This window comes from Polyodon spathula, chromosome 13 (genome assembly GCF_017654505.1).
Source record: "Polyodon spathula isolate WHYD16114869_AA chromosome 13, ASM1765450v1, whole genome shotgun sequence".
In the NCBI taxonomy this organism is placed as follows: domain Eukaryota; kingdom Metazoa; phylum Chordata; class Actinopteri; order Acipenseriformes; family Polyodontidae; genus Polyodon; species Polyodon spathula.
This window is the reverse complement of record NC_054546.1, coordinates 44,253,798-44,281,417: the sequence shown is the minus strand read 5'-3', so window position 1 is coordinate 44,281,417 and position 27,620 is coordinate 44,253,798. Positions and strand designations below refer to the sequence as shown.

The 27,620-nt window shown below is 41.5% G+C and overlaps 3 protein-coding genes across 7 annotated transcripts; 2 read left to right on the top strand and 1 right to left on the bottom strand.

Moving 5' to 3' along the window:
* Positions 1-198: 198 nt before the first annotated feature.
* Positions 199-9,898, bottom strand: LOC121325756 (nuclear receptor coactivator 5-like). Of its 3 annotated transcripts, none has more exons than XM_041268699.1 (11): positions 9,787-9,898; positions 8,782-8,848; positions 8,645-8,683; positions 8,374-8,457; positions 7,996-8,078; positions 7,706-7,838; positions 6,168-6,367; positions 4,475-4,750; positions 3,964-4,152; positions 3,603-3,731; positions 199-3,209 (listed from the first exon to the last, which is right to left on the bottom strand). In XM_041268699.1, the coding sequence occupies exons 2-11, from the start codon at positions 8,838-8,840 to the stop codon at positions 3,169-3,171; spliced, it is 1,233 nt and encodes a 410-aa protein (XP_041124633.1). In that variant the 5' UTR covers positions 8,841-8,848; positions 9,787-9,898; the 3' UTR covers positions 199-3,168. The 3 variants fall into 3 exon arrangements, with proteins under 3 accessions (XP_041124633.1, XP_041124634.1, XP_041124632.1); XM_041268700.1 differs by having other exon boundaries at positions 3,964-4,140; positions 8,374-8,460; positions 9,787-9,897; XM_041268698.1 differs by having other exon boundaries at positions 8,374-8,460; positions 9,787-9,896.
* Positions 9,899-10,460: 562 nt separating this feature from the next.
* Positions 10,461-13,879, top strand: LOC121325900 (nuclear envelope phosphatase-regulatory subunit 1). 2 transcript variants are annotated; one of them, XM_041268974.1, is made up of 6 exons: positions 10,461-10,549; positions 12,648-12,719; positions 12,931-13,004; positions 13,163-13,272; positions 13,506-13,560; positions 13,787-13,879. In XM_041268974.1, the coding sequence occupies exons 1-6, from the start codon at positions 10,525-10,527 to the stop codon at positions 13,826-13,828; spliced, it is 378 nt and encodes a 125-aa protein (XP_041124908.1). In that variant the 5' UTR covers positions 10,461-10,524; the 3' UTR covers positions 13,829-13,879. The 2 variants fall into 2 exon arrangements, with proteins under 2 accessions (XP_041124908.1, XP_041124907.1); XM_041268973.1 differs by having other exon boundaries at positions 10,510-10,561.
* Positions 13,841-27,237, top strand: LOC121325898 (HEAT repeat-containing protein 3-like). Of its 2 annotated transcripts, none has more exons than XM_041268972.1 (15): positions 13,841-13,926; positions 17,823-17,995; positions 18,380-18,467; positions 18,872-18,984; positions 19,349-19,458; positions 19,564-19,704; positions 20,112-20,389; positions 21,495-21,585; positions 22,715-22,875; positions 23,531-23,613; positions 23,924-24,060; positions 24,323-24,411; positions 24,685-24,828; positions 25,936-26,112; positions 26,896-27,237. In XM_041268972.1, exons 2-15 carry the CDS (start codon positions 17,943-17,945, stop codon positions 27,016-27,018), a joined length of 1,788 nt encoding a protein of 595 aa, XP_041124906.1. In that variant the 5' UTR covers positions 13,841-13,926; positions 17,823-17,942; the 3' UTR covers positions 27,019-27,237. The 2 variants fall into 2 exon arrangements, with proteins under 2 accessions (XP_041124906.1, XP_041124905.1); XM_041268971.1 differs by lacking the exon at positions 13,841-13,926 and adding an exon at positions 16,856-17,103.
* The last annotated feature ends 383 nt before the right edge of the window (positions 27,238-27,620 follow it).

Genomic DNA, 27,620 nt, shown 5'->3' with positions numbered 1-27,620 from the left:
AAGAGAAAACACAGTGTTGGAATGAACAAGGCTCCAATATTCTTTACAATTACATGGATATTTAAATATTCTCTAGTTTTGAATTAGCTGGGAAACAAAAGTATAATTCGTAATATACTTTACAATACAAAAAATCTCTCTGAGGGAAATAAGCCTGGAAACCCATCTATTGCCTATGAAAGGAAAGAAGCACTGTTGTGCACAGTAGAATGTGGCTCATTTATTTATGTTAGATGCCATTCATGCATTGCTTTTGTTTGCATGATATCTTTTTAATCCAGCAATTTATAAAAAAAATATGTTATATGAACAAATACGAATATTGTTGTTTTTGCCACAGATTGCACCCATTGTTTGAATAGTCTGATATTTGTACTATATTGACACTAAAAATACATAAAGTCTTCATCAGCTAAGCCAGTGTGCCGCCTATGGAACTTCTCTTCAGTGTTATTTCACAGCCATTATTCAAAGGAGTATCAACATAAAACCATTGGAATATTCAACATGGATTGTACATTATTCAAAGAAGTATCAACAGAAAACCATTGGAATATTCAACATGGATTGTACATTATTCAAAGGAGTATCAACAGAAAACCATTGGAATATTCAACATGGATTGTACATTATTCAAAGGAGTATCAACAGAAAAAAAAACCATTGGAATATTCAACATGGATTGTACATTAAGGCCACTTCTGATGAATGCATTGAAATGATAGACAAGGCCTTTAGACATGCCTTTACATTTTGTGTTTCAGTTTTCAGTTTTTTAAAAGGGTTGTTGAATAAATGCAGCACAAGCAGAAGCAGCCCTTACTACACAGTATCCTGATGAGTTCTCCACAGCTGCAGATCAATTCTAGGAGATCCAGCATCAGTAAGGTATACCACTGTACAAACCACAATGCGCTTGTCACCTAGGAGCTAATGGAACACTTTGTGTAATTGGGCAGCTTACCTCAGTGAAACTTTTAACATTAAATACATGCACAGCACTTTCAAAAGCTTTTTTTTCTTGTAAATGTCAGGCGTAACATCTATTTAAATAAAGCTGACTGATGTATTAAGCTTTTTGCTCCAGTTTGAATCAGTAATGACAATAAATGCTTTAAGGGTCAATAATACAGCTGTATTACTGCATACCAGAAGCTGTATTACTGCATACTTGAAGCTGTATTATTGCATACCAATATTACGTTGGTTCGCGTATCAGAAGCTGTATTGTTGCATACCAGAAGGTTTAGGGGAGAGGTTTTTTAAATACTTAAAGGAGTTGACAATGTTGACCTCTAGTTACAAAATTCCTTTAGTGGTTTTTTTAAACATGTCTTATTTTAAACCCTAAACCGAACACCAATGCATCATTATGCATTAGCAGTCACTTATTTAGAAGTGTTACCAATGTAAGCAAGCGTGGACCGTTTCATGAACCGCATTGATGTCTTCTTTCAAATTCATTCAGTCTGAATTCAGTCAGACATGTTGGTTCACAAGTAACTGCATCTGAATTACTGAGTGACGTGTTATAAAGTGTGACATACTTAGGTAGGGCTTGTCACAGATATAATGGGGAGACAAATCTTTTCTTGCCCTTAACATTCAGAAGACCCTGACATTCTCGAGCCTGGGAGCAATTATTAGTGCTAATCTCTGGTCAGATGCAAATTAATTCAAGTAAAACTCTTTCGTTGCAGAGGATATGTTAGGAAAGGCTGAAATTAGCACAGGATTAAGGTAGGAATTAGGGATTTTCCCAGAAAGAGAAAGTTTAATTTACAAATGTAAACCACATATGAATTTTTGTTTTCATTAACAAATGCTTTAGTGGCGTTTTCTATTTTTGTTTGAAAATTTGAATCCCTGTGCTGTTTTCTGAGTTGGACACTGCTCCACCAGGATCACAGGAGACAGGATTCTCCTCCTTTTGGAATAACCCCTTGTCCATAAACACCTCTTATAACAAAACATATAGGTGTTCTGTATTAATCATTATTTATAAGAGATGCCCAGACTGAAGTGTACCAAGTGCAGTACGGTGTCTTTGTAAGTCGTGTGTAAATGTGTGTTACTGTGATGGGGAATACATTCACCAGTCTGTTGTATAAGAACAGCAAAAAGCAATTAAAAACTTTAAACTGCAGGAAAATTCATACAATTTATATGAGAATATGTTTGAGTTCCTGGCACCTTTGTGAAATCTGGGGTTACAGAAGTGTTAAATTACAGATTATTATAGAGATATTTCATTTGTTATCTTCTCAATCCTCTCTAGTATTTGTTTCCTTCCATTGAAATTTGAATTTACAATGAATAGTGTTACTTGAAAAGGTGGTGGTTGTCACTGAAATTTTGAAAAACTACACCCCCTTCTGGCCACACAGAACTAGTTAACTTTGCAAACTATACATTAAACCTATGCATTGAAAATTAGGTCTGGGGGAAGACTATGGGTGTTAAGACACATGGCTTTTTATAGAACCAACACCTAAAAATTAGGTCTCCCCCCCTTTTGTTATTTTTATGCATGGAGGAGTGCTTTATATAATCAGATGGAACTAGTTAGGAGGTCTGAAAGACCCACAAGCACCTCACCAATCAAAGACAACCAGTGAACCGCACCGTTAAAAAACCTCAACAAAAATGCATTTTCACCCAGACTTCTCCATGAAATCTGGTTCTGTGAACTTGAAGCCCCAACTTCAATACATGCTTCACGAAGATCCATTTTACAACTTGTCCTACAGAATATTCAGCGAGCTGCCATTTCAACTTGGATTCTCTGCCTTTTTGTTGTAGAAAAGGGCAGATCCCAGAATACACATTTTTTGTATGCTCTGTGAAAACAGGCTTGTTTTACTAAACCAAAGGCAGGAGGAAAATAGTGTTTTTACACAAGTGTGATTAAAAAAAAATTAAAAAAAAGAAATCCAGGACAAAGTAAATAGCAATACAAAAAATAAAAACCAGTTACACTTCTAATGAACAAACACTGTCAACACTATTAAAGAAGACTAAAAAGGGGCCTCCACTGTAACAAAAGGATTGCAACGATTCCATCGAGCCTGGAATGTACAAGTACTGCGCAATTGTGACACTTTTGTAACACTTTGCTTCCACTGCAGCAGTGATGATTTTGGCAATTTCCAGGTGTATGTGCTTCTACTATTGGTTACGGCGCTGCGGATTGGGTCTGGATGGACCACCTGAAAAAGGAAAACAAACACAGTTAGAGTGCGCACACGCATCTTATACAAGTGCAAATGCAATGTGGTGTTATTGGACCAGTGAGACGGGACACTGCTGAAGAGCGGCAGCACAGCAAGCCCTGTCCATCAGTACTGGGAAGAACATACAGCTACTCATGCAGCAGTGGTGGGAATTGTAATAGTGGATTACATCACAGCAAGCTTCAACCGTGAGTTTGGTGAAAGCATTCCATTGACAGCTGTGATGCAGATTTGACATTGCTTGCGTGTCGACAGCGACGGTCTCAAATCAATTACACATCAATACAATAAAGAGATCTTATCTCCCACTGGTTAGTTGTAGATCACTCCAAGTGCTTTTGCTGCTCATTTCTGCAGATGAATACTCACCTGGGGTAGGCAGAAGGCCGGGTTTATCGCCCAGTAAGAGACGCTTTGAGGGTGCTAAGGGGCCGTGGCCGTGGGTGGGTCGCGAGTGCATAGACAGCAGGGGTGGGGGCTTGGATTTGGGGTATGAACCTAGTGCAAAAGAAAGAGGGGGAAAAAACAAACCCCACAACATTGATGAGATAGATGCACAGGAAATTAATCTGCTACACATTTAATGGCATAATTTAGAGTTGTGTGTTTATAAGACAACAAAAAACAAGCTTATTCAATACAATAGAGATGTATAATATTGCATACTTCGGAAACTAATTGAGAATATTTAATATCAAAAACTACAAAAACGAGCTGCTTTGCTGCTGACCTGGGGTTGGGAGCAAGGGTCCCAGTGCTCGGTCCCCCAGAAGGACTGGCTTTGCCTGGGAATGGGAGGGGTGCTCCAGGAGCGGTGGTCTACCGGGCGTCGGGAGAAGGGGAGGTGGTTTGCTCAGGCTGCCGAGAGCTGGTTTCCTCATTCCAGGGTTGAATCCATTATCACTTTCTGTTGGCACAGCTGTAGTGAGCAATCGAGAGAGGGAACTCATTTAATCTCTCACTACAGCAAAGAAACCCACTACAGCAAATACCTGATCAGCCCATCAAGCCTGCTAGCAAGCACATACTGCATCGCAAGAGTTTAGCTGCCACAAAAAAAAAAAAAAAAAAAAAAAAAACCTAAAACAAGTTTACCTTAAGTATGAATTATAATCTCAAAACACAGGCTTAAAGTCTCACAAATTGGGTGGAGCTCCCCTTTGTCTGTGCTCTAGAAAGCAGTGCACAGGACTCTACTGAACAAATAATCCCATGTATTTATTTGTATTTATTAAACCCACCTTCGAGTTCCTCTTTCCTCGTCCTCACGTACTCCTCGATGGTGTTCAGCTCTTCCAGGTACAAGTGCTTCCCTTCGCTCATCAGGAAGAGGAGGTGGCGAGTGCTCAGGGGAAGGCTGTGCTTGTCGCAGTTCTCACGCTCCAGATAGTCGTCCGCTAGATCCGCTGCCTTCACGGAGATTTCCTCACGCTCCTTCTCCGAGCGCTCAGCCTGCACGCACCCGTGCTCCGCAGCCACAAAGTCCATGGCGCGCTCCGAGGGCATGTTGCGATGAACTGCCAAAGGGAGAGAGCTCTTAGATACAGAAATCCAGTGTGCAGGCCAGCGCCTAGACCCAGCTCAGAGCTCTGGAGCTGCTCCTTAAATTTGCTTTTTTTGGCGATGTATGTGGGGGAAAAACAGCGATATTAATTTTAATTTATGGACCCAACAGAGACAAACTTACATGTGTGCGGTGAAAAGTTTTGACAGTAATGGCCAAGAAGTTATTTGGTTAGGTAGTTTAATTAACCCACAAGCTGAAAATCTGGACATATTTTATTTTGTTTTTTGCATGCCATCTAACATTATTCATGTACTTTTTTTTTCTCAAGCCAAGACAAACCTGCACTATAAAGATTCAACTTACTCAGAAGGTGTGAGGAGTCGGCATGTTTGATTTAAAATAAATAACTTTGTCCCACACAGTGCACGCAGGAACAAACACGTATGATAAAATAACAGACTCTGGGATGTAAAGGCAAATGAATGTCTCCTAACACAGTAATCTGGTCAAAATGGTTAGAATATAAAACAGTGGTATTAAGATTCTAGAACAAATCATAAATACTGTCAGTTGCTGCTGGTTATTTTGTTGCTTATAAGACATTGTTGCCACACGTACCGATTGTGAAGTGGAACGGCATTATACCCTAAACTCCCAGTCGGAAGGACAGTATCCATCTTATTGAATATTTTATCGATGACAGAAATAGCATGTAAAGTACTTCAGCATTAAGCATTATTTTTATGCTCTCCAGATATTGCATTGTGAATTGAAAGGTCATTTGAATGTGTGTATTACAGTCTTTATGCATCTCTGATTGATCACCAGATATGTCATTTCTTACGTGTGAAAACTAAGGGGGGGGGGGGGGCAACTGAATGTAACAAAATGTAGAAATTATTAATGGAAGGAAATGTCTTCCCATTAACTACCACTTGTAAAAGGAGAGTATTAATGCATGTGTTATGTTTTTAAGGCAGGGCAACTTACAAAATGAATGTGGCAAACAACTGGCAACTGAAAAGACTGCATCACTTGGACATGGATACATTGGGCGAATCACTGCTAAATATGCACTTATTAATACCAGACGTGTGATCATCTACTTTTATATAAAGGATTTGTGAATCGTGGGCTTTTATTTAAAACAAGACACTACTTTGAGAGTTGAAGTCGATTTGTTAAACCTAGCTGTACTAACCTAGGGCAGACAGAAGAATAATGATTTTATCTTCAGGTCAACTGTGTACCTTTATTATTTCCTAGCTTTTACATAAAGCATGGCACTAAAATGCCAAATGTTCTTAACCTATACTTTTACCCAGTTGCATTTAATGAAGGGTTTTAGGGCAGAGGTAACTGTGTGTATGGAATTTGAATACTATTTGTTTGCTTTTTTTTTTTTTGTTAGGAAGCTGTTAACTTACTTTTGAGAGACTCGTAAAATATGATTACGGTGCAAGAGGAAAGCGCTACATTTGAGTGCTCGACGAGAATACAAAAGGGGGAACCGTCATTTCGGACATCCTGAAGGGCGCGGGTGAGACCTGATTCCGAGTGCAGGTATATCATTTCCACCACAAGGCCTCGCTTCTGCAAACGGTGGCCTATCGATTTTGCATAATCCCTTAAAGAAAAGAAAGAGTGGGTTATTTTGCACAGAATTGAAACAGTCACTCTTTAGGCAGTGTGCATTGCATTGCCAGTCATGCCACTAATGATTCATGACAGCGGATCTGAATGCAATGTGTTGGTTTATAACCAGGTGCTGTTAGACACACATGAGGTTGACTGTTGCTAAATATTTTAAACAGTGTAATTATGTAAACACGTATGAACTGTTAATGTATGAAAAGTTCAGCTTAAGATATATATGTATATATTTACTTTGATTCGTTTATGCTTTTTATTTTATATTGTGAAAAAAGGATCAAATTTTTGTAGACGGACTCAGTTTTCACTCTTGTTTTTGTCGTTTCTTAAAATGTACATTTAAAAAAAAAAGTGTGTGTTTAAAAATCTCAAGATAATATGCAGCTCTGCAAGAGACACAGACAATATGGTTACCAAGTTGAGCCAAAGAATCTCTCTCACGTCTGTGCAGAGAACACAATTCATCTGAAAGCTCTTCTAAACAACAGATTTCCTTTGTTTTTTCCTTTGAGGTACTGAACTGCATTTTGAGTGGTAAGGGTCTAAGCTGAACTAGAATCAAGTAGTAAATATTTAGTTGTCTGTCAAATCCCAGTTTCGTTTTTTTAAAAACAGACATTTGATTAACGTGAAGGCAGAATTAAATTCCAATGCAGGAATCTAGATGGGTTTATCTGACCCAGTTTGTTATGCACGCTTTGGAAACCGTAAAACATTTCGTGGTTAGAGTGGTTTTATTTGATTAGTGTATGGCCAATGTAAATGCAGTGTGAAGTTTGATGATTAGAGTTTAAACACAGAACAGCATATTCATTCTATTAATGGTCGCTGTTGTTCAAAAACAGTCAATCCATCGGAAACATACTGAACTTCCCCTGGAAAAGAAGGGTTAATAATGAGAAATAAAAAAATAACATTCAAGTTTGCAAGAAAAAAATGTCACTGTAAACTATTTACACAGCAAATAAAGTAGCTAATAAATTAAGGGATACATTAAACCAGCAGAAAATGCTGTAGAAATCGTTGGTATTCAATCACCACTGGCCAGATTGCCCTGCAGCATTGTGACCAGCTACTAAACCATATTATCTATAAACCAAACAATTCAGACAGAAACACTGCAAAACAGTAGCAGTAACAGTTTGTGTTTTGGAGGTATAAATAAGAGACTGACTGGTTTTATATTAGTTTACAGTTTTCTGTAGTAACTGTACCGAATTAGAGAAGCAGGGGAAGCAATTTTGTTGTCTAACAATACTTGAATCACTGATACTGAGCACTAACCCGGAGGACAGTTCAATTTAATCCTTACGTTTGTTGCTTCGTCACAGACAAAATGACACAGTCCGCTGGCCTCTGTTTGTCATACTCGTCCTGAATCTGTTTGTAGAATTGCTGATAGAATGAGCTGCGCCTGTCAGCCTGAGTGTAATTCTTGCTGGGTGCTGCACACAGAAACAGTAAAATCCGATTGTCACAATAAGGTCATCATAAAACACGATACAATCTAAAAATGTCCCCATTCATTTTCACCTCTGGGATCAAACATGTTTATCTGCAAAACAAACTAAGAAATCCACCAGTCAGTTCCTAGATCCTTACCATTCTGGGAGCACTGGTATCTTTCATAGTAGTCCTCAGTCCTAGATGAACAGTCATACTGTTGGTCCAGTAACTCTTCAAAACTGTTTAATCAAGAGAGACACATGAGCCCACATCATACATTTTACATGTATAGTTAACTATAGAACCATATAAACCTGCCACTGACGTCACAGCATGTGAAAAGCAAGTCAAGCAACTCTCCTCTCCCTCTCGTGACAATGATTACTTTGCACAGAACGTCTACTTCTGGATGATCATTAAATTGACTTTGCAAACGCAGTCATCAGCTTGTGAAAGACTGACAGTCTGCAGAATACACATGCTGCTCAGCTGACCCCTACTCCCAAACGTTACACAAACGTGATCGGCTCTCACTTGCGTGTGTCGTCATTGTAAGCATCCTTCCTTTCATCTCGCACTGGATATGGGCTCATTCTGTAGGGTTTGTAGGGCTTGATGCTACTGCAAAAAAAACAAATACAATAAATGTCCATATTCCAATATGAATAATAATGTAATAATTCTATAGAGAGTAAAAACTACAAAATCCTACTGTGTATCTACTGCAGAGCCGCATCACTGAAATAGCTATGAAAATCAAACCATGCTGACGTGAAAGGCACTTTAACTCCAATCGTTAACTTACTTCAATAGGAATGGAATCTTCCCAGGACCATGGCGGTTCCTGAAGAAAGAGGGGGGAGAACGAACACTCATTGGGAATATGCAAGTGAACAGATATGAAATGAATAACAATATAAAGTATCAGTACTGTTGCTTTACCCTGCACTTGCAGCCGGCTTGTGGCCCTGACCTCGAGTAACCTTCACCCAGTTAGACATCTTAAAACCTGAAGATAAAACACATTTGGTAAAAAACAAAGATTCATCCAACGTTTGTAATCGCAATAAAACCATTTAAACTAACCTTGACAGAGTGTGTCACCGTAGTCTATTATGGAACTTCCCAACTGAAAACGTGTACGTGTTGTTTGTGTTTGATGTGTATTCACTGCTTTGTTTATCAGATCTGTCCCTTTACCGGATGTCTGCAATCATTCTGAGCTGATCTGTTACCCAAATGTTTTTGTCATTTTCGAAAGTCCGGCGCCCTACTTGAACAGTTCATCTTGATTGCTTTTTCTTGTACTGTCTATACCAGTGTTTCTCAGCCCCGGTCCTGGGGACCCACCGTGTCTGCTGGCTTTCATTCCAACTCAGCTCTCAATTACTTAACTAGACCCTTCACTGAACTGATCACTGGCTTAATTAGACCTTTTTAATTGTTAAACAGTTGCAGATTCCACGTTACTTATAAAACGTTACAGCTGTAGGATGTGAAATCCACACGGTTTGAAGGAGCCCGAGTCCGGTGATGCCATCAGGTGCTTTGATGCTGGTGTATAATGAATCTGACGGACCAAGTCTAATGTTATTATCTACTCTTTATATTGATCATTATTTATTTATTACCATACATGCAGTCAACAACACACATGAGAACATACTACAAGTGCTATTAATCACACAATATACAGACGCCCGGTGTAAACTAAACTGTGTTAAAGTGCACAAGGAAACATAAAAAATAAAAAAAACTTTTATTTTTGACTACCTCTTTATTTTAAATAAAAACCACCAATCAGTAGAAGGACACACAAATAATGGAGTCTGAGGCCTCGCCCTCCTCTACGCGCATTTACACACGTTTCAAACAACCCCACAGACCTGCATTCAGCCAAGCTCTTTAAACGAGTGGACTGAGAGATAACGATGCGGCGACACTTACCAAACAAACCCGGTCAGAAATATTGCTGAAAAAGACGCTCTGCAACAGCCGGGCCCGCGTTTCCTGCTCAGTGGACGCGTACAATACTTCATTAACACAGAGCAGGAGAGAGAACCAGCGCGTACCCGCCACAGCGCCCCCTCGTGGAACACCAGGATTCAGCAATCCCGTCAGCGACTATCTATTTCACTGAATATCTTTGCTGCTGTCGATAAAGTGGTGATCCGCATCTGTAACAGCTATTTACTGGTTCATTAGCAAATGTCTACTTGAATAGGTAAACCTCCAACAACACAGCTTAATTAATTACAGCAGTTATATTAATTTAGGAGTGTGGTCAACATTAAATTGACTTTTACAGAATGTTACAGTAAAATGATGTACATTTGTTTTTGTTTGTTTTCTAAGCAGCATTACTGGCTCTTGGTGTATTTAAAAATAAAAAACAACAACAACAAGTTTGATATTGTATTGTACATTTAAAACAGGGATTCCAATGGACCCGGAATACCGACAGGGGGCGCTCCAGGTTCTGGCTCCGCTGTCTGTGACGTGATCTCGCTTTTAGGAGCTGCAGTTTAACCGCTGCACCAATCACATTAAAGATTACATAGCAGGAGAAGACTGCGGGAAGGGCCGGCCGACCAGCCAGCCAGTCAGCGTGGGGTTTGCAGGTGAGCGCCTGGGTCAGGGTTTAACACCAGTAACAAGTTGCAGAATTGCTGGAGAGGCTGAGCTATGAATTCACTGGAGCAGGCCGAAGGTACACAGCATGGCAAGGAATTTACATTTACTGTTACAATGGGTCCATTTACTGTTACAATGGGTGCTTTTACTGTTACAATGGGTGCTTTTACTGTTACAATGGGTTCTTTTACTGTTACAATCGGTGCTTTTACTGTTACAATGGGTCCTTTTACTGTTACAATGGGTGCTTTTACTGTTACAATGGGTCCTTTTACTGTTACAATGGGTCCTTTTACTGTTACAATGGGTGCTTTTACTGTTACAATGGGTGCTTTTACTGTTACAATGGGTGCTTTTACTGTTACAATGGGTGCTTTTACTGTTACAATGGGTGCTTTTACTGTTACAATGGGTGCTTTTACTGTTACAATGGGTGCTTTTACTGTTACAATGGGTGCTTTTACTGTTACAATGGGTGCTTTTACTGTTACAATCGGTGCTTTTACTGTTACAATGGGTCCTTTTACTGTTACAATGGGTGCTTTTACTGTTACAATGGGTGCTTTTACTGTTACAATGGGTGCTTTTACTGTTAGAATGGGTTCTTTTACTGTTACAATGGGTCCTTTTACTGTTACAATGGGTCCTTTTACTGTTACAATGGGTTCTTTTACTGTTACAATGGGTTCTTTTACTGTTACAATGGGTTCTTTTACTGTTACAATGGGTCCTTTTACTGTTACAATGGGTCCTTTTACTGTTACAATGGGTCCTTTTACTGTTACAATGGGTGCTTTTACTGTTACAATGGGTTCTTTTACTGTTACAATGGGTGCTTTTACTGTTACAATGGGTTCTTTTACTGTTACAATGGGTCCTTTTACTGTTACAATGGGTTCTTTTACTGTTACAATGGGTGCTTTTACTGTTACAATCGGTGCTTTTACTGTTACAATGGGTCCTTTTACTGTTACAATGGGTCCTTTTACTGTTACAATGGGTGCTTTTACTGTTACAATGGGTCCTTTTACTGTTACAATGGGTGCTTTTACTGTTAGAATGGGTTCTTTTACTGTTACAATGGGTCCTTTTACTGTTACAATGGGTTCTTTTACTGTTACAATGGGTTCTTTTACTGTTACAATGGGTCCTTTTACTGTTAGAATCGGTGCTTTTACTGTTACAATGGGTCCTTTTACTGTTACAATGGGTCCTTTTACTGTTAGAATCGGTGCTTTTACTGTTACAATGGGTTCTTTTACTGTTACAATGGGTTCTTTTACTGTTACAATGGGTCCTTTTACTGTTACAATGGGTCCTTTTACTGTTAGAATCGGTGCTTTTACTGTTACAATGGGTCCTTTTACTGTTACAATGGGTGCTTTTACTGTTACAATCGGTGCTTTTACTGTTACAATCGGTGCTTTTACTGTTAGAATGGGTCCTTTTACTGTTACAATGGGTGCTTTTACTGTTAGAATGGGTCCTTTTACTGTTAGAATTGGGTTCTTGCAAAGAAAGGGGGCGTGTGTATGTGATGGAAACTTGGCTGTCACTGCAGGTACAGAACCCGAGTGTGGCAGCTGCAAGTCAGAATCATGAGAAAAGCGAATTGAATTTTCTAAAACAGCTTTATATTTGTTGCACTGAACAGAAAAGCAAGACTCGTGCGTAAATGTAAAATTGTATAACGTTTTATTTTGCAAATAATGTTTTTAATTTCAAAGACAATTTTGTGTGTGTGTGTGTGTGTGTGTGTGTGTGTGTGTGTGTGTGTGTATAGCAACAAAGAGTTAATATGATGCAGGGATACAGGTCTCTGAGGCTGGAAACACAATCCAGTGACCGCCTCCTGCAGGAATACAGGTCTCTGAGGCTGGAAACACAATCCAGTGACCGCCTCCTGCAGGGATACAGGTCTCTGAGGCTGGAAACACAATCCAGTGACCGCCTCCTGCAGGGATACAGGCCTCTGAGGCTGGAAACACAATCCAGTGACCGCCTCCTGCAGGGATACAGGTCTCTGAGGCTGGAAACACAATCCAGTGACCGCCTCCTGCAGGGATACAGGTCTCTGGAGGTTTTGGGCAGGTGCAAACAGAATGGCAGAAACACAGAGCTGCTTGTGTCCTGTAGGCTGGCTGCTCATGCCCTCTTTAACTCCTCTCCTTTAGATCTCAAAGCCTTTGAAAGAAGACTCACAGAATACGTTTCCTGTTTACAGCCTGCCACAGGTCGCTGGCGGAGTGAGTATGAAACGTCTTTCTTAACTGGGCTATTCTGCGACAGTTTCTCAGTTCTGTTGATGGTGTGTGTCCCCCCCCCCCCCCCCCCCCCCCCCCCCCCCCCCCCCATTGCTGTTACTGACTATGAGGAATGATCTATTTTATCACTGTGTAAAGAATTTACATGGTCACTAAATCTAATGAAAGCATTTTATTTAATTTGTTTTGATAGTGATTCTTATAGTGGTTTCTGTTTGCACGGCTACTGGAGCTTGGAACTGGTTAATAGATCCTGAGACACAGAAGGTAAGCTTTATTATAATAATATTAATAATTATTATTATTATTATTATTATTTCAGAGTGCTCATGACAAGCAGGGCCTCTGGTGGTGGCCTTCACAACAGGTCTGATTTGTATTTTGTGAAATGTCATTTTGAAAATAGTGTGTGATTTCCTTCACAGGTATCCTTCTTCACATCTCTATGGAATCATCCGTTTTTCACGATTAGCTGCATAACTCTGATAGGCTTGTTCTTCGCTGGAATACACAAGCGAGTCGTGGCACCATCAATGTATCCTTTCTTACTAGAAGTGCTAAAACTGCTTTTAGTGACAGTATTTAAATAGGGGTGTGCTTATGAGGAAACGTACGCGGGCGGGGCAGCTGCGGGATTCAAGGAGTGTTGAGGTGGGAGACCCGCTCCTCCCCAGCAGAAAGACTTGCACAATTGGTGAAAAACATCTTTTTAAGTTTTTGAGTCTGGAAGCAGGAACCCTTGTTTTGTCCCTTAACCAATGCTCACAGAATAGCAGCCCGGTGTCGGACGGTACTAGCAGAGTACAATATGTCATGTGATGATGTAAGTGGATTTTGAGTGATCAGAGAAAATAGATTTCTACCCAGTATACTATACATACTGAATATACTCGGGTAGAAGGTGGAATAGTGAAATTGGTTGGAACTGCAAAAATGTCAGTGTCTTTTGTATTTGATACGATGTATCTCCATATTCCACGCTGACGCTGTTTATTTTAGATTGGAGCGTTCTGTGTTTATTAAACAGTTTCTCGCCTCTTGTTTCACAGACTGGAAAACTCATCTTGAAGCCCAGGCCTCATGTCCAATAGCACACGTCATTCAACAACGCTTGCTGCAAGAAGATAAATCTGTTAAACTTTTTTAAATTAGCGCACACTACACAGAAGCTTCTGAATTGATTACCAAAGTGAGTAAGAAGTGCAGAAGTGACAACAATCTCTCTCTCTATCTATCTCTCTATCTATATATATATATATATATATATATATATATATATATATATATATATATATATATATATAATATATATAAATCAATTATATATAAAATCAAGTAAAAGCATTTGTACAGTTACTGTTCTATAAAAACAAACAAAGATCCATGTGGAGTGTTGCATCTCCTCTCTCATGTAATTCAGTGTTGCTGCAGCACTTTCAAATTTTTGCTTATGTAAATTAGCTTATGCATACGAGTGAGGCCAAGGAAGCCCCAGCTTGGTCGCTTCTGTTGTAACTGTGCTCCCCTCTTTGTCACTCGAGTCCTGGCTCCACAGGTGGGGATGACCATGCCAGTGTAAAGAGGAGACCGTGTGTGTGCTGAGGCCACAGGTGGTGATGGTCATGCCAATGTCACGAGTGGGAGAAGAGACCGTGTGCGTGTGCGTGTTCATGTACGTGTGCGTGTTCGTGCAGGTGTGCATGCTTTTATTTTTTTTAACCCAGAGTCCGAAGGGAAATCTCAAGGCCATGATGTATAGTTTAGTCAGGGCTCTTTGCTATCGTGTCATAGTTATTCTTGATAATCCCAGTCAGTACTACTCAATATTGGTACTAAACTAGTGTGTCCTGCCATGCTTCTTTGACATGGTTCAGACACTTGACAGTTTTAATTCAGTTTCACTTTGCAGTCGTTTTGCTGAAGCATTGAGCCAGGGTGTGTGTTTTGTAGTGAGATGAATTGTAGCTTGCATGGTGGCCTGCTGATTCTGAGGCATATACAGAAGGCACTTTTGTTGAGCAGTAACATGACATTATGAAGTGACATCACTCCCACAAAATGCAAGCGTCCTTCACGTGAAACAGTTAATTCAATCACACGATGGGCTCCAATATTTTGTCGAAAGGATTACAGAGCTGTAGGATCTCCTTTTAAAAGGGGGTTTCCCTGTGCTGCTGCTTGTGTACCTTTTACAGCCCAGTGTGCGTTGCCTTTATAAGAATGAACTTTCATCCTATCACAAGGGGATCACAGCCAATGCATTTCCATTTGTGGATCATTGTTAAAAGGACTATGATCCTTGAAATGATGATGCATGTTCTTTGTAAGACAAACAATTAGCTTGCTGAAATTGAAACTTTTTTTTTTCAAATCTATTGCAAAAAAATGTGTAATTTATTTTGTATTGTATGTATTGTATTTGTATCCGCTGTGTTAAGCAACCACCTCACAAATAAGGAATATATACACTGAAACGGTTTAACTGTTGGCTACTATTAATATTGTATATATTTTGTTTTAACATTTTATTAAATACAGTAGATATGGATACTTTTGCTCGTTGTTTCCTTATGTTTTTTTTGGACTGTACCAGCCAGTCTTGTATATTGTTATCGGGTGGGATTGACACCTCTGCAAAAATCGGGTGCTGAGGGTCATTGCTGGTGATCAGGCTAATTTCCCATTCCAAGTGAAACGAGTGAAGAAGCAGCTGCTTGGGTTTGTGTGGATCGTTGTTCTCCAGAGTCTGAGAAAAGCAGCGATCATCTCAAATCCAAGCAGCTGTTTCTTCACTTGTTTCACCCGGGATAGGAAAGGAGCCCAATGACACCTCCTGATGGAGAGCTGAGGAACAATAATCAAGTAATCGGTTTGTGCAGCTCTACGGCGAAGCTGATCGATTTACAATTGACAGTGGAGGTGGTGTAAATCCAGCTGCTGATTTTGAACACTGACATCTCAAACCGTGCATGTGAGTTGCTTTTACTGTGTGTGTGTGTGTATATGTATATATAAATACATATAATGTGTGTGTGTGTATATATGTATAAATAAATATAGTGTGTGTATATGTATAAATAAATATATGTGTATATATATATATATATATATATATTATATATATATATCTATATATATATATATATATATATATATATATAATATAAATAAATACTGTGTGTGTATGTGTATATATATGTATATGTGTATATATATGTATATGTGTATATATATATATATGTCTACTGATGTTCAAACCTATTTAATACAACTAGAAAAATAGGTATACATAATTATATAGGTACAAAAGTTCTATTAGAGAAGTACTGTATATTTTTAATTTGTATGTTTGTTGTATCATATTCATGCAAAACAAATAACCTTTTATTTGATTGCATTTGGAGATGTGTCTGCCACTGAGATGGCACCTCGAGATGGGCTTTCTCTTTCTATCGCATGGTTCTAGAGCATTGTCAATGTGTATCTTTTCTACTGAACACCTTCCTTTACTTGCCTGAAGATAAAAACTAAACTATTTGTTTACGGCACATGGTTCCAGACCCTAAAACCACTTTCATTTGCTTGTACTGTAAGCTGCTCATTCATATTAATAAGTGTGCTGCTGATATGAAGTACTGTACAAAAAAACATGGTCATTGGTAACCAGCAGTGTTAACGGGTTGCCATGTGTGATCCAGCCTTCGTTTTATTACCGATTCTTACGTGTAGTAACTAACCCGTGTCTTCTGTCTGAAGGATGCCTGTTTTGCTTTTTATGTTTTGGGTTTTTTTTTGTAATCTGAAATTAAGTGTACAGAAAAAAAAAAAAATCAAATCTGTCGATCTCATTATTTTAACATACATTCTAGTTAATTTTGGAAAGAACATGCACTAGATGATCTGTAGCAGAATACAAACTGACAAACAGCAGGAATGTGAATGAAGCCCTATGTTTTGTCAACCAACTATAGTATTATGGGAACGATTATTAACTAGTCTACCGTATTTAAAAAGAAAGTGTTTAGTTCGTTGCAGCTAAAACAAGACTCCTATGGTCTGCCTACCAAGTAACAAGCACGGCATGCTGCAGCCCAGCCAGCCCTGTGTGTGACGTGACAAAGCGGCGCCTGCGCTCTTCAATTAAAAAGATCATGGACGCGTTTTCTCAGTGAAACCCACATGGTGATCCACAGACTGTGGCGCTTCAGGAATACACTAGTAACGAGTTAAAACAATGGGGAAAAGCAAGTCGAGGAAGTTTAAAAGACCCCAGTTCTCCCCGAACAGCAAACATGTTAATAATGCAGGAGAGGCGGAGACAGAGGAAGGGGAAGGTTTCTCCCCAGCCGGCGATTTACTAGAAAAAGTAAGTGCTGTCAATTAAAATTGTAAAGGCGTCGAGAGAGCGGTCAAATATTGATAAATAGTGTATCGCACAATAATACTATAAAAAGCTTTGTTGTTGCTTGAAACTATTGTTTTTAATTTTTCCATGTACAAAGAAATGGCACCCGAATAAATAGCAGCGGTGGCTTTCAGCTTACCCTGTCTGGGTCCGATGAATTGGCACGCTATGGAAAACACACCAAGGCTAGTGATGACATCATTATTACGTACGACGTCACATTAGCCAGATAGTGGAATAGTGACGTCACTCTAAGGCACTGTACGGACATCTGAACCTGAGTAAAAATGCTGAGTTGTTTACACCACTTGCTTACACAATATTTGCTCACAGGGTAAGGCTGTAATGTAAAGAAATGTCAGATGCCTGTATAACCTCAATATTGTACTGTAAATTCTAAAGAAATGTCAGATGCCTGTATGGTCTACCTTCGAACTATCCAAGAAGAAAAGTAATTGATAAACTGGAAATTCGCTATTTTAATAATTAGCTACAGTGTTTCAGCTTCCCACGTCTTCACATAGCATGGTAGATATAGCCAGGTAGACTGAGGAGTGTGTATATAACTTAAGATATTGCAGATGTCTGTATCAGGGTGTGCTATACAGTATATTGCAGTGAAATTCAGATGTCTGTGTCACATTAATCAATCCCAATGTAATCCCTGCTTGCTCGTTCAGTTGCAGAGTCCCAGTCCGGATATTCGGGAATTTGCCTGTGCCAGCATCTCACGGCTGGTCCAGCAGACCCAGGTCATCCCCTCCTTCCTCCAGAGGGACGTGGTCCGGTGCCTGGGACCCATGCTGCTGGACAAGAGCTTTGCTGTGCGGGAGACCGCTGCAGGGGCTCTCAGGTCAGTGCTGCAGTTTAGTGCTCTCTCCATGCATGCCTTACCTATCTACACATCAGTCCTACTCCAGCTACTTTCTACTTTCACTGGGTCTTTTAAGATAGTTTAACCCGCTCACATTTTTCTTTTCTTAGGGTGAGCGCTACAGATAAATAAAAAAATGCACTGAACTGCATACATTTATGGATCATCATATGCTTGACTTATGATATGATTACAGACAGCATTTCTGCATGTAATTGTCTTTAAATGCTATCAAGTCCTGTTTTTCTTGATCAGGAATCAATGCAGCATGTTGGTAATGTTATTTTGAAATGACATTGTGCTATTTTAATGATCAGAACCTTTCATTTTAAGCATCCTGTTTGTGATAATGTGCTGTGACAGGAATCTGAGTGTGTGTGGCGGCTTCGAGGTGTGTGAGGACATGGTGAAGCAGGACGTCATGACGCCCCTTGTAGCTCTGCTGAAGGAGGTTAGTGTCTGGCTGTGTTGAAGGGGGTGGCTGTCTGGCTCTGAAGGGGGAGGGTGTCTGGCAGTGTTGAAGGGGGTGGCTGTCTGGCTGTGTTGAAGGGGGTGGCTGTCTGGCTGTGTTGAAGGGGGTGGCTGTCTGGCTATGTTGAAGGGGGAGGCTGTCTGGCTGTGTATATATCTGCATTGTGTTTCTTTGCCCATAGACGAAAGTATCTCTTGATTCATGGGCTGACCATACATTTTTAAAACATATTTTTCTTTCTGTACTCTGTGCAGCAATGGGAATTGGAAGTAAGACTCCTTATTGCATTAGAGTCCTAGTAAAACCAGGAGTGGATCAGACTGCTCTGCGGTGGGAGTGTTATTTCCCTCCCTGTCTTTGAATTCCTTTCTGTATGTTTCCAGTGCAGTGCTGGATTTCTTTCCAACTCAGTTCCGTTGCCAAAGTCTAAAGATGAGCAGAAAAACTACACAGAAGACGTAGCCAATGAGGCTATAAACCTGCTGTGGAACGTGTGGTAAGTGAAAGCCTTGGGCAAGAGCAATTACTGTGAACGTGCCTCTGTGTGGGATGGTTTTAATGCATCTATTGCTTCAGCAGTGTTATACAGGATTAGGTATATCTGTATATAGAAGGTATCAACTTCTTTACATTCAAATGCTTTTGTATCTTGTTAAAAAAACATCTTATATCGTTATTGGATTGTTGGATCTTTTGGCTAGTAATAAATAAACCTGTAATAAAGAAAACAGAAGAATAAGGACCTCAAAACTTGAAGAAATGTATCTGATCTATAGCTTGTGACAATACAAACTGGGTATGGTAATTGAGTAGTGGCACCCTGTACTCACACGGGTTTGTGCTTCGTCCTGTTTGTGCAGTGAAAGCAGCAGCAGGGCTGTGTCGGTATTCAGTAAGGAAGGCTTGCTGGACGTTGTCATGTCGTGTCTCGAGAGACATTGTGAAAACGTGGAGCTGGCAGTTTCTGCAGGTGAGTGTTCTTCATGGGTGGAGCATTCGCCAGGAAACACAGCGAGGTCTTTGCTGCTCAGAATCGTTTTTTTGCAGAGAGTTCAATATAATTTCTTTTCCACAGCCTACTGTCTGCAGACAGTGACCGAGGACAACCCTGAGCTCCTGTGCCGCTTGACGCCGTCATCTCTGCAGGTTCTGGAGTCGGTCATGATGTCTTCACAAAGCACCATGGAGCACCTTCTTCTCAGGACTCTGGCTGCAGGTACCATTGACCAAGGTCAAGAACCACCTTCCCTTCAAGATAAAGGAAAAGGGCTATGGTTTAGCCCAAGTGTAGTAAAACAAAATCCCAGCTTTTCAAATATGAACCGTATGAGAAGTTCATTGTCAGGTTTCATTTTAAAGGTGTGCTCACTAGTATTTTAAAATACATTTTACTAGTTGTACGGCACTTCCACTCGTTTATAGTGCAATCAGGTCTCAGCAAGCAGGGGAGGAGTGAAAGAGCTCTGAAGAACCGGAGACACTGCCCAGTGGGGGATTGATGCTGGAGAGGGTGAACCCAAGCAGCGCTGGGCAGTGGAAACGCAGGGTTTCTGTGGGTGTAGCGCTTCCCTCCAGCACTCGTTAAACCAGCCTGTTTGCTGCGCTTGCTTCCTCGCCTGGCAGGTTGCGTTTGGAATCTGAAGAGCGCGCTCCCCTCCTCGAGCCAGGCAGGGACTCTGAGCGCTGTGATGAGGATTCTCTCCCACACTCTGGAGGTGGATGCAGGACAGGCCATCCTAGAGCTGAAAGAGCAGGAGTCCCGGAGACGAGAAGAGGGGGTGGAGAGGGAGGTGCAGCCCTGCAGCGACCGGCCGGGGGAGGGGGACGGCATGGAGGAGGGCAACGCGGAAAGGGGCAAACCCAACAGCAGCGCTGACAACGACATCTCTGATTTGCTCCCAGTAAGTAGGGGAATCATCATCACGTAACCCTTGCCACTGTTGATCACAGTGGGAGAGAGTGGATTCTGAACAGAGCGTATGGGCGGAGTGGAGCGCTCATAAACGCAGTTCCTCGCTCTCTTCCTTTTTGAAACAGCTCGCTCCAAGGCTTTATTTCCTCAGTCCGCTCTTCTAATTCTGCACCCAGCTCCACTCACTCTCTGCTCCACTGCTAGTGTAAATCACTTCCAAAATGTGGAGATGTGCGAACCGGTTCCTTTGAAATCAGCTACTTGGTTCCTGCTTCGGTACAGATAGCAGGGCTCCGGTTCCAGTGAGTACTGATGTTTTTAGTAAAACTGATTATTAAAACATTAATTTCTGTGAAAAATTCAGTTGATAACTATAACTGACACGTTCACACATAGGAAAAAAAAAAACAACTCTGCAAAATATTTATTACAGCAATAGTGGGGTTTTTAAAGTTTTTTTTTTTTGTTTTTTTTTCCCTGGAGAATAATTAAATCTCACTTTTACATGAAGTGATGAAAACGCTTTGGGTAAAGTTAATCTTCTGCACCTCGAGGGGCTCATTCACAAGACAACCCAAGCCGAACACAACGCCATTTCAGCTATCTGAAAAAAGAATTTAACCCCACGCCAATGGGGTCGTATTTCGGCTTGGGATACTATCATACACTGGCCCTTTTGCACATACCATGTGGTTGAAGATTTTTTTAATTGTAAGCTTTGTGAATTTGCAGTTAACATGGTTCATATACAAGCTCACAGTGGCTTTCCCTGTTGTAATAACACTCTTACTGAGCAAATTGGATATTATTGATTATTTTGTTAACTTTAATTATACAGGTCGATTTCATAGATTGCACAATATTGCCAGAGCATCGCAAAATCTGCATCGTTTATGGATCATATCTTTTATGTCATATCTTTCCTTTGCAAAACATCTTTTGGAGCGGGAGCCAGAGGCTTTCCTCTCTGGCTCTTTATCCACTCCACGCTCCTAGCAAAATGGTCCTGCTCCACTCCGTTCACAAGCTCTGATTCTCAACTGGCTAACGAGCACAAGTCACGTGACTGGCATGCCTCCTGTGTTTTATTCCAGCCAAAGAACGAAGAAGTGAAGCAAGCCATGGCCTTGTTATCGGCACAGCAGACCAGCCTGGAGATCATCGTCAACATGTGCTGTTCTGATGGTATTTCTATTGTTCACTTTGTATTTATATTTTTGTGTACATTTTTCAGTCCAGCATTGATCCTTGAGATGAAGCCTCTCCTTTACAAGGGTCTCTTACATTATGTGGTGTGAAAGTGGATTGTTTGACTACTTGACTTGATTGAGTGTCTCCAGGGTCCTCATTAAAATAACGGGGACCCTTATGCACCAAACTTATACATTCCTAGCCTACTGTAGAAGTTTTGGATTGCATTGGTATATAATCTGATAAATTCTAATGTTGCGTGCGCTGGTCTATGCTGTGGTTAATGTATTGTAATGTTCAATGCTGATGTGATTCCCTGCTCAGACCCTGTGTGTGTGCGTGCGCTGGTCTATGCTCTGGTTAATGTATTGTAATGTTCAGTGCTGATGTGATTCCCTGCTCAGACCCTGTGTGTGTGCGTGCGCTGGTCTATGCTCTGGTTAATGTATTGTAATGTTCAATGCTGATGTGATTCCCTGCTCAGACCCTGTGTGTGTGCGTGCGCTGGTCTATGCTGTGGTTAATGTATTGTAATGTTCAGTGCTGATGTGATTCCCTGCTCAGACCCTGTGTGTGTGCGTGCGCTGGTCTATGCTCTGGTTAATGTATTGTAATGTTCAGTGCTGATGTGATTCCCTGCTCAGACCCTGTGTGTGTGCGTGCGCTGGTCTATGCTGTGGTTAATGTATTGTAATGTTCAATGCTGATGTGATTCCCTGCTCAGACCCTGTGTGTGTGCGTGCGCTGGTCTATGCTCTGGTTAATGTATTGTAATGTTCAGTGCTGATGTGATTCCCTGCTCAGACCCTGTGTGTGTGCGTGCGCTGGTCTATGCTCTGGTTAATGTATTGTAATGTTCAGTGCTGATGTGATTCCCTGCTCAGACCCTGTGTGTGTGCGTGCGCTGGTCTATGCTCTGGTTAATGTATTGTAATGTTCAGTGCTGATGTGATTCCCTGCTCAGACCCTGTGTGTGTGCTGCGCTGGTCTATGCTCTGGTTAATGTATTGTAATGTTCAGTGCTGATGTGATTCCCTGCTCAGACCCTGTGTGTGTGCGTGCGCTGGTCTATGCTCTGGTTAATGTATTGTAATGTTCAATGCTGATGTGATTTCCTGCTCAGATCCCTCTGATGATGAGTGGGAGGAGCTGTCCAGCAGTGATGAGAGTGACATGTGTGCGGAGAGCTCTCTGTGTGAGTCCAGCGGTGCCCAGGTGCTGTCTCCGCTGTGCCTGTCTGCGGAGATCCACGCCGCACTCATCAGCTTCCTCCTCCCAGAGAAGGTATGGGCCAGCAGGGAGAGAATGATTCCACTTCAGTACAGAAATATACTGCTGCTTTCAGCTTCGAATACTACCAAATACTTCCACTTGACCTGACAATGCCATCCTTTTGCTCTTATTTCTCTTTTTGCATTTATTCTCTCTCGCTTCTCTGAAATTCTGCTTTTTTGTTGCCTATAAAATGTCCATATTTTCCTTTATTCCTGGCCTATGTGACCTACTGTAATTGTGCTGTCACACCTATTCAATGTTAATGTCTGGAACGTGGCACTATCTTCACACTGTACCACAAGGGGGAGCCCACATTATCCAGTGCTGTTAAAATAAGAGCCGAAACTCACTTCAACATGGAAGACACTGAACAGGACTTTTAGTCATAACATTTGTCATTGAATTTAAATGTATCTTTAAGTACAGTTTCCACCAATTGCACCGTCCAGGGTTATTGTGGGTATCACGCTAACACAAACCCGCCTGATCTAAGAGGTGGCAGCTGTATTTCCAAACATACAAGACATGTTGTACAAATGACAAACACGTCCTGCTCTTCTCAACAATGTGACCATACCATAGACCCATTGGAGCGAGAGGAACAGTCCATTGAAGCGTTCCTAGAGGTGCACTCACACGTGTTCCCCTGGTTTTTATTCTTCAGGTTCTGAAGAAGACGGAATTCCCCAGCAGTGCTGCTCTAGACACCTGTATGAAGTGTCCAGCCTGGAAGAGTTTAGTTAAAAAGTAAGACTGCAGAACGGGTGCCAGCATTCGGATTGCTAACGTTTGTATGTTGTTGTCTGTTGTCCATGTTGATAATACAATCCTATAGTTAACTGCACAGGTGGCTTTCACTAATTCCTTGTGCAAGTCAGACAGTGAAATAAAGAGGTTAGCAGTGTGTGGACGCTGTGAAAGTGTAGAAGGTTGTGCAGCATCCTGCACAGCTGTCTGGGGTCAGCCTGTCCTCCAGTCTCCTGGATACTGATGTTTACCTGCTCCCTGGAGTGCCTGGCACTGTAAGCGCAGGCCTGACTGTGTTGTGGTTTCCCAGGATGCAACGGGTCCAGTGCAGAGCTCTGTTCTGCCTCCACAACATGCTGTCAGTCATGGAGGGAGAGGCGCTGGGGGGCGTGGTCGCTCTCCAGGCTCTCGCGGAGCACCTGTCCCAGCTCGTCTTCTCCCAGCCAGGTGAGGAGTGTCCTTGTTCCTCTCTCTCAGGACTAGGTTAGAGCAACGCCCTCGCAAGCGTGTTCACGTTAGTTGTTTTTATTAGTAGAACTGACTTTTTTATAAGTGATTTGAATGTGTTCAAAGTGAAAGAAAAAAACCAATCTGTATTGGAAATGTGCTTTTTTTAAAATGTATTTAAGTGAACAGTTCTTGTGTGAACTGCACTGTGTATTGTTTGTCCGTGATGTGGATTAACCCTTTTATGAATGTTGTTGTTCAGAGATTCCTAAGGAAGACGAGTTTCTGGAGGCTGTCACCAGTGCACTGAGGTCTCTGCTGCAGATAATGGCCTCTAGAAATATACCTCAGGTAGGAGCGAGACTGAGCACAAGCTGCTATCTGAGAAACACGCCCTGGTGTCGTGCCTTGAGAGACTGGGAGTTCTGACTCAGACAGCGGGGAACTTTTCAATCAGTTGGGGTACCTCAGAGGCTAGGCAGCTACTTGCTTGCATATACAAGCCAGTGTTGTGTTTTTTTTTTTTTTCTTTTGCATGTACATATTTATATATGACCTAAAAGCTTGCAAACAGATTTGAAGAAAGGCAACGCAGTCTCTAACCCGTCTCTCTCTCTCCCACAGTGCATGAGCCCCCAGCAGCTGATTGGCCTGTGCGAGGCGGCGGCTCAGTGCAGTCACACCAGCGTGCGGGTCAACGCCATCGCCATCCTGGGGATTACTGGCAGCACGCTGGCCAAGCAGCACCACACTGCAGGCAAGCTGCAGGTAAATCAACAGGGCTCAAAGGAAGGGGACACATGCATAGGATGAGGGAGCTGAGTCAAGGAAGGATTAGGGGGGACTTGATTGATTTTCAAATCTTAAAAGGAGTTGACATAGTTAATGCTTTGCCAATACTTCAAGCGCAGGACAGAATCCAGGACCAGAGGACACAGCAGACTGCTGTTTACACAGAGTGGGGAGTCATTGGGATCTTTTTAACATCTGATTTGAGGTTTTGAGAACAACCAATCGCTAGGAAAGGAGTGATCACCGTTCATTTTGTTCTTACCATAAAACAACACGTTCTTTTGTACTAATCACTTACTGACTCGTGAAAATGTTTGGATAGCTCTGTAGGGATGCTGTGATGGATCTGGATTGTTCTCTAGTTGTTTGGAAGCTCTGTAGGGATGCTGTGAAGGATGTGGTTTATTCTGTTCTCTAGATGTTTGGAAGCTCTGTAGAGATGCTGTGAGGGATCTGGTTTGTTCTCTAGTTGTTTGGAAGCTCTGTAGGGATGCTGTGAAGGATGTGGTTTATTCTGTTCTCTAGATGTTTGGAAGCTCTGTAGAGATGCTGTGAGGGATCTGGTTTGTTCTCTAGTTGTTTGGAAGCTCTGTAGGGATGCTGTGATGGATCTGGATAGTTGTTTATAAGCTCTGTAGGGATGCTGTGATGGATCTGGATTGTTCTCTACTTGTTTAGAAACTCTGTAGGGATGCTGTGATGGATCTGGATTGTTCTCTAGTTGTTTGGAAACTCTGTAGGGATGCTGTGATGGATCTGGTTTGTTCTCTAGTTGTTTAGACGCTCTGTAGGGATGCTGTGATGGATCTGGATTGTTCTCTAGTTGTTTAGACGCTCTGTAGGGATGCTGTGATGGATCTGGATTGTTCTCTAGTTGTTTAGACGCTCTGTAGGGATGCTGTGATGGATCTGGTTTGTTCTCTAGTTGTTTAGAAGCTCTGTAGGGATGCTGTGATGGATCTGGATTGTTCTCTAGTTGTTTGGAAGCTCTGTAGGGATGCTGTGATGGATCTGGTTTGTTCTCTAGTTGTTTAGAAGCTCTGTAGGGATGCTTTGAACGATGTGGTTTGTTCTATTCTCTAGATGATTGGAAGTTTCCTCCTGCAAGTGGCGACGAAGGACCCCAGTCTGGTGGGGACGGGGGAGGCGTTGGACGCCATCTTCGATGTGTTTGCTGATGGAGTGGAGGCTGAGCGAGCGGCCCGCCACATCAAACTGCTTCCAGCGCTGAGAACTCTGCAGCCTGTCTTCAAAGCAAAGGTAGGAGGAGCGAGACTGGCAGGGGGCAACATTGCCCTATTTAAAATGCAGCGGTTTGTATCTTGTATGGAGCCCAGGGGTTTCTTGTGTAGCAGATATTGATTTTTTTTTTTTTTTTTTTTTTTAAGTCCTTCCTCAAAAACTTTTCTTTCACAACTGCGCACTATGAGTAGAAAAGGCTGCATCTGTCATCTTGCAAAACATATGCTGTTGGGATTAAAGTTCAAAGCCCTTGTAAAGTGTTGACCAGAGTTGCAGAGATGTATTTAATGCAACCTGTAAAGCTGAGGGAACACAAAGACACTTTGTGGCTTGGAACTTGGTTTGAAGAGACGGGATTGGTATAACAAAGTTGGCTCAAACTAGGTCTCCTGGAACCAGGTTTCAAGCCACTGTTCCTGAAAGAGGGGCTTGGTGTTCCCTCTGCTTAATACAGTACTGTCAGAATGCATTTTGTAGCAAGTCGGTAACCCTGTTGGTAAATGGTGCTGCCTCTGTCCTCTCTCTTCTGTAGCGAGTCAGTAACCCTGTTGTTAAAAGGTGCTGTCTCTGTCCTCTCTCTTCTGTAGCGAGTCAGTAACCCTGTTGGTAAATGGTGCTGTCTCTGTCCTCTCGCTTCTGTAGTGAGTCAGTAACCCTGTTGGTAAATGGTGCTGTCTCTGTCCTCTCTCTTCTGTAGCGAGTCAGTAACCCTATTGGAATCGTGCTGTATCTGTCCTCTCTCTTCTGTAGCGAGTTAGTAACTGTTGGCAAATGGTGCTGTCTCTGTCCTCTCTTCTGTAGATGCGGAAGGAAGGCAGGGAGAAGTACAGCCCTGATCAGCTGTGTGTCCTGCACAATGTGAAAGTGAATCTGAGGAGGTTTATCTCTTACCTGGAGACCCTGGAGAAGAAACCCAACCCATAACGTTGCTGCAGACTCACTTTTCTTTTCACTTTTATTTGCTGGTTTGTTTACTAATAGTTATCTTTTATTCGGTACCATACCTGTGCAGCAAACCGCTGCATTGAATTGTTTTACACCACACTTTCAAACAGGGAAACATATATAATAATTTGGGTGGATTGCAATATTACGTTGATTTCTAAAATGTATCCTTTCAGGAATAAACCAGTTATTTTCAAACACTTGACTTGTGATCTTATTCTTTTCTTTTTTTTGCGTTGCACATTTTAGCATCGTTCCAATGAGAAACACCCTCAAGATTGTCTCTGCAGCCGTACTGGTTAGCAGGCTGAGGCAAGGCCGTGGTTAGCCAATATTTCTCCAAGGGTGTATTTAACAATAGAAACACACAGTCCCAGAGACATCAGCAACTATTCCATTGTAACTGTGTGGCAGCAGTGGATAGAGACACATGAACAGCTCGTATACGCTACACCACACACTTATTAAAACGAACCCCAGGGAACAAGGGATGATGGTGTAGATTCTGGCATGAGCGGCCATAGGCGATTTAAACAAGACGACCATCATGTGTTTCAAATGCTATTCGTGCTGAATTACAC

Bases quoted from the DNA above. Each gene is read 5' to 3' on its own strand.
- LOC121325756 (XM_041268698.1), bottom strand. From the start codon at position 8,840: ATGTCTAACTGGGTGAAGGTTACTCGAGGTCAGGGCCACAAGCCGGCT. The intron at 8,461-8,644 runs GTAAGTTAACGA...TTTTTTTTGCAG, and splicing joins AAGATTCCATTCCTATTGAA to TAGCATCAAGCCCTACAAAC. The intron at 7,839-7,995 runs GTAAGGATCTAG...TTCTGTGTGCAG, and splicing joins ATACCAGTGCTCCCAGAATG to CACCCAGCAAGAATTACACT.
- LOC121325900 (XM_041268973.1), top strand. From the start codon at position 10,525: ATGAATTCACTGGAGCAGGCCGAAGGTACACAGCATG. The intron at 10,562-12,647 runs GCAAGGAATTTA...CCTCTCCTTTAG, and splicing joins GGCCGAAGGTACACAGCATG to ATCTCAAAGCCTTTGAAAGA. The intron at 13,561-13,786 runs GTAAGTGGATTT...CTTGTTTCACAG, and splicing joins ACAATATGTCATGTGATGAT to ACTGGAAAACTCATCTTGAA.
- LOC121325898 (XM_041268971.1), top strand. From the start codon at position 16,972: ATGGGGAAAAGCAAGTCGAGGAAGTTTAAAAGACCCCAGTTCTCCCCG. The intron at 21,586-22,714 runs GTATTTCTATTG...TTTCCTGCTCAG, and splicing joins CAACATGTGCTGTTCTGATG to ATCCCTCTGATGATGAGTGG. The intron at 26,113-26,895 runs GTAGGAGGAGCG...TCTCTTCTGTAG, and splicing joins AGCCTGTCTTCAAAGCAAAG to ATGCGGAAGGAAGGCAGGGA.